The sequence below is a fragment of the Harpegnathos saltator genome, unplaced genomic scaffold (genome assembly GCF_003227715.2).
Source record: "Harpegnathos saltator strain DR-91 unplaced genomic scaffold, Hsal_v8.6 scaffold8, whole genome shotgun sequence".
Lineage (NCBI taxonomy): Eukaryota > Metazoa > Arthropoda > Insecta > Hymenoptera > Formicidae > Harpegnathos > Harpegnathos saltator.
Genome location: NW_020230648.1, coordinates 2299770 through 2303829, shown reverse-complemented (window position 1 = coordinate 2303829; position 4060 = coordinate 2299770). Strand labels below are relative to the sequence as shown.

General features: G+C 30.7%; 1 protein-coding gene across 2 annotated transcripts; it reads left to right on the top strand.

Annotated features, from left to right (window-relative positions):
- Nucleotides 1-625: 625 nt before the first annotated feature.
- SkpA (S-phase kinase associated protein 1 SKP1-related A) lies at nucleotides 626-3173 on the top strand. 2 transcript variants are annotated; one of them, XM_011148129.3, is made up of 3 exons: nucleotides 626-903; nucleotides 1337-1615; nucleotides 1962-3173. In XM_011148129.3, exons 2-3 carry the CDS (start codon nucleotides 1337-1339, stop codon nucleotides 2169-2171), a joined length of 489 nt encoding a protein of 162 aa, XP_011146431.1. In that variant the 5' UTR covers nucleotides 626-903; the 3' UTR covers nucleotides 2172-3173. The 2 variants fall into 2 exon arrangements, with proteins under 2 accessions (XP_011146431.1, XP_011146432.1); XM_011148130.3 differs by lacking the exon at nucleotides 626-903 and adding an exon at nucleotides 1145-1265.
- The last annotated feature ends 887 nt before the right edge of the window (nucleotides 3174-4060 follow it).

The window sequence follows — 4060 nt, the reverse complement described above, 5'->3', positions numbered from 1 at the left end:
AACATTGATATAATATGTACTGTGTTTATAATATATTCAATTATAATTTAATATCAACTCTTAGTGATATTTAATACATATAACTATAAAAGATTACTAAAATATATTATATACATACTATATAGTATATAGTTATATAATTAATATATTTTCTGACACATATAATATATGTTTATAATATAATTTCTCGTAATGATATTCGTGCATAGACATACATTATGATACATCGCATATTTTGTATTGATTTTTAAAACATTAGACAATTGTATATGATCAATTAGACGTATCTGGTATTGCACACATTGCGATCATTTTAAACTTATGAAGCGATACACGCTCAAAATTTGTGCAAATAAAAAAAGATATCTATAAAATAGTCGTAAAAAGTCAACGTAACGTGTGGCTAATTTCATAACGATACTATAATTTCATTACGTTAGTTTTATGATTATCTCAATGTATTTTGCAAGAATTTGAAGCATTTTCTGACTTATGATGTCATTCGTGAAGGTGGCTCTGTGACGAGAAGGTAAAAACTTTAAAAAAATTCGTGTAGTCAATTAATGATGCCTCTTTTTATAAGTGCTAGATACTTCACTGATATCGCGCATGCGTGAAAGTCTCGGCCCGCATAATAATACTGCCCCCGAAAGTTCTTGATAAAAATCAACGTGAGGGCAAGGAAAACGAGACACATATATAAGTGTTTCTGCCGCTCAAGGGTTATCTCGTGGAAAACGACACAACAAATTTGTCGAGGTCATTGAAACAAAGAGAACGACTAAGACGGGAGAAAGAGACAAAGTGAGGTATTCGTTCGTGAAAGCGGTGACGAGGAACTCCTCAGGAATTGGCTACTTATTGACGCTACGTCGAGCTGTTTCTCTCCTTCAAGTCTGAAAGGTAATTTTGTCACTTTTGCGATTTAACTAAAGTTCCACGCTTGGTGAAACGTCCGCGTGTATAGTTTATATTTGATTTGCCAAACAGATAAATATTGCACAATAATTGAAAATAGTGTAACAAAAGATCGATATATGTAATATTATGGGGACAATTATTATACATTTGATTTCAGAACAAGAATTTGAACGCTTTCTTGATGTAGTTTGGAACGCAGCCGATGGTTCGATGAGAGAATTTATTTTCTGGGAATTGATAAAAACGTTCTTGAATTGATAAAAGCTCTCTTATTGGCTACATTCCAAACTTTGCTTTGACAAGCAGAAAATTAGTCTCTTTGAAACCAAATATACTCGCTCACTGTATGCTAATAGATGAGTATTACTTCATTAGATTATATATATTCACATAACCTTGATTTTTGTATGTACAGATGCCTAACATAAAGCTGCAGAGTTCCGATGGTGAAGTCTTTGAGGTTGACGTTGAGATTGCAAAATGCTCTGTCACTATTAAGACTATGTTAGAAGATCTTGGTATGGATGAAGATGAAGAAGAAGTTGTGCCACTGCCAAATGTCAATTCGGCAATTCTTAGGAAGGTTATACAATGGGCCACGTATCATAAGGATGATCCACCTCCACCAGAAGATGATGAGAACAAAGAGAAGCGTACTGATGACATTAGCTCTTGGGATGCTGATTTCTTGAAGGTATAAAACACTGTATTTAACCCTTTAACTGCTATGGTCGAGATAACTCAAGTGTGGGAAAAAATGGCGGCTTTGCTACGATCGAGTTTACTGGATTTGGACCTTCAATATGTAATACCCATTTAATTTAGTTTGTAAAAAGCATTTGAATTGAGCGGGCATATAGTGCCATCTCTTATCATTATAAAATATTTTATAATTGTAAAAATAACTCAACAAAGAGGGTCATACTGGTCATTTAATATCTCAGCAGTTAAAGGGTTAATGGATAAAATATTATAATAGATATATTATGAAAAATGTTGAACTCTATTATATTTGAAATATCAATGTATCTGTTTCCTAGGTGGATCAAGGAACTCTCTTTGAACTGATCTTAGCAGCTAATTATCTCGATATTAAAGGACTTTTGGATGTGACCTGCAAAACTGTTGCTAATATGATCAAGGGTAAGACACCTGAAGAAATTCGCAAGACATTCAACATTAAAAATGATTTTACTGCTTCGGAGGAAGAGCAAGTACGTAAGGAGAACGAATGGTGCGAGGAGAAGTAGATCTGGATCTTGCATATTTATGAAAATGCTCAAGAATTTGACCTTGAATTATTAGGCTCCAAAATTATCCTTTCTCTTTGATGAGATTCTTTCAGGAAATAATTTCTTTTCAATGAGATCTGCTAAGTTGCTCTCGCTAAAATTAACTTGTATTAAGTGAGCAACTTGTATCTCCTATAGCTCTTCTGTATCATTTATTGCATATAGCTTGAAGTTGTTATTTATTTCAAATAAAGATAGAATAATAATCATGAATTAAGGCTCCTGTTTTCTAGCAGCGACCATATTGGTTAATGACATTAAAAATGAGAAAGTGAGTACGTGATAATAAAAAGATCGATAAAATGACATTTGTGTAATCAATTGAGCAAATTTGTAAAATAGTACAGAGAAATTTCCTTTGTTCCAATGACTAATAAGTATCCACATCACATATGACATAATAAGTATCACATCACATATGGCATTAAAATTATATAATGTAATTAAAAAGCTAAATAGATTTAATTCGATAGCTACTTAGTATAGCATCATATTTATCTTATAATTATATATTCGGTAAAGCAAAATGAAAATGTTTGGTGTATTTCACAAAACTACTTAAACGATCATAAATATTATTTTATGTATATGTATGGACATATATATTTTTATTTTAATCTTCTATATAAGTACTTTAAACGTATATTTTCTTACTTTTGGTATCAGTCAAGGTGACCGCGGCGAAAAATCAAGAGTCGTAATTTATTATATGTGTTTATGCACTTTATATCTGAAAATCTAATACAATGTGAAATTTTTCAATATTATCGAAAATTTGCTATAGATGTGCCTTTATTCTAAATTGTCTTACTAAGAAATGCTTCTAGCGCACTTACACGCAATGTTAGATAACAGTTGCAATTTTACATAGAGTGAAATATAACAAATGTATATTTAAGAATATTAAGAATATTGTATACACATTTGAAATTGAAATTAAACGTAAAACGTAAGAAACTATTCTTATGTGTTGTGTATATTGCATCGTTGACGTGATTTTATATAAGGAAAAGTTATGTTTAAATAATTAAAGGTATATCATGTTGTATAGTAGTGATGTGGCTTCAAATAAACAAAATGGTATAATAATATATAAAATTACACTATTTTAGAGTTTTCCATGAGATCTCTATAAAGGTATAAGTTTATATATTAAAGCTATTATACTGATTTACAAAACGGCATGGAAAACGCCGTTTGCCATTTTGTTAGAAAGTATACAACTTAAGATACAGTATCACGGATTATATTTTTCGTGTAATCAGAGTCTCAGAGACGTTTTGCGTTTTCGATTCGTCTTAGGCTGAAATCTCAAGCAGGTGGCAAATAAAAAAATATAAACAGTAAGCAAATTAATTCTAGATGAAATGTAACGTTCTCAACTATGATCGATTTGCTTACTGTTTATGTTATTCTGTGTATTTGCTATATGCCATGTGCTATAACTATTACAATCATTTGTATATACGGGTTTTATAACAATTGTTACACACACATATATATATGGTAAAAATGATCTACATATGATAATGATAATGATATCACTGGTAAAAGTTACAAAATAGGTCAAAATTAAAAGCACGAGAAGCACCGAAAATAATATATAACGGTTTTAAAATAGAATTATATTGCTATTATAAAAAAAAATTAAATAACCTCAATATTAATAACTTACAATAGCAGTTATATACCCGTATTCATGGTCAGGCCTTATATTTGAGACCTCCTTATATCCATCTTTAGATGCTGCACGGATTATTTTATTGGCTACAGTTCATCTGAAGATAAACTCAAGGAAGTCTTAAATATAAGGCCTGACTATGAATATGGGTGATATTATATGTTAC

Bases quoted from the DNA above. Each gene is read 5' to 3' on its own strand.
- SkpA (XM_011148129.3), top strand. From the start codon at position 1,337: ATGCCTAACATAAAGCTGCAGAGTTCCGATGGTGAAGTCTTTGAGGTT. The intron at 1,616-1,961 runs GTATAAAACACT...TCTGTTTCCTAG, and splicing joins GGGATGCTGATTTCTTGAAG to GTGGATCAAGGAACTCTCTT.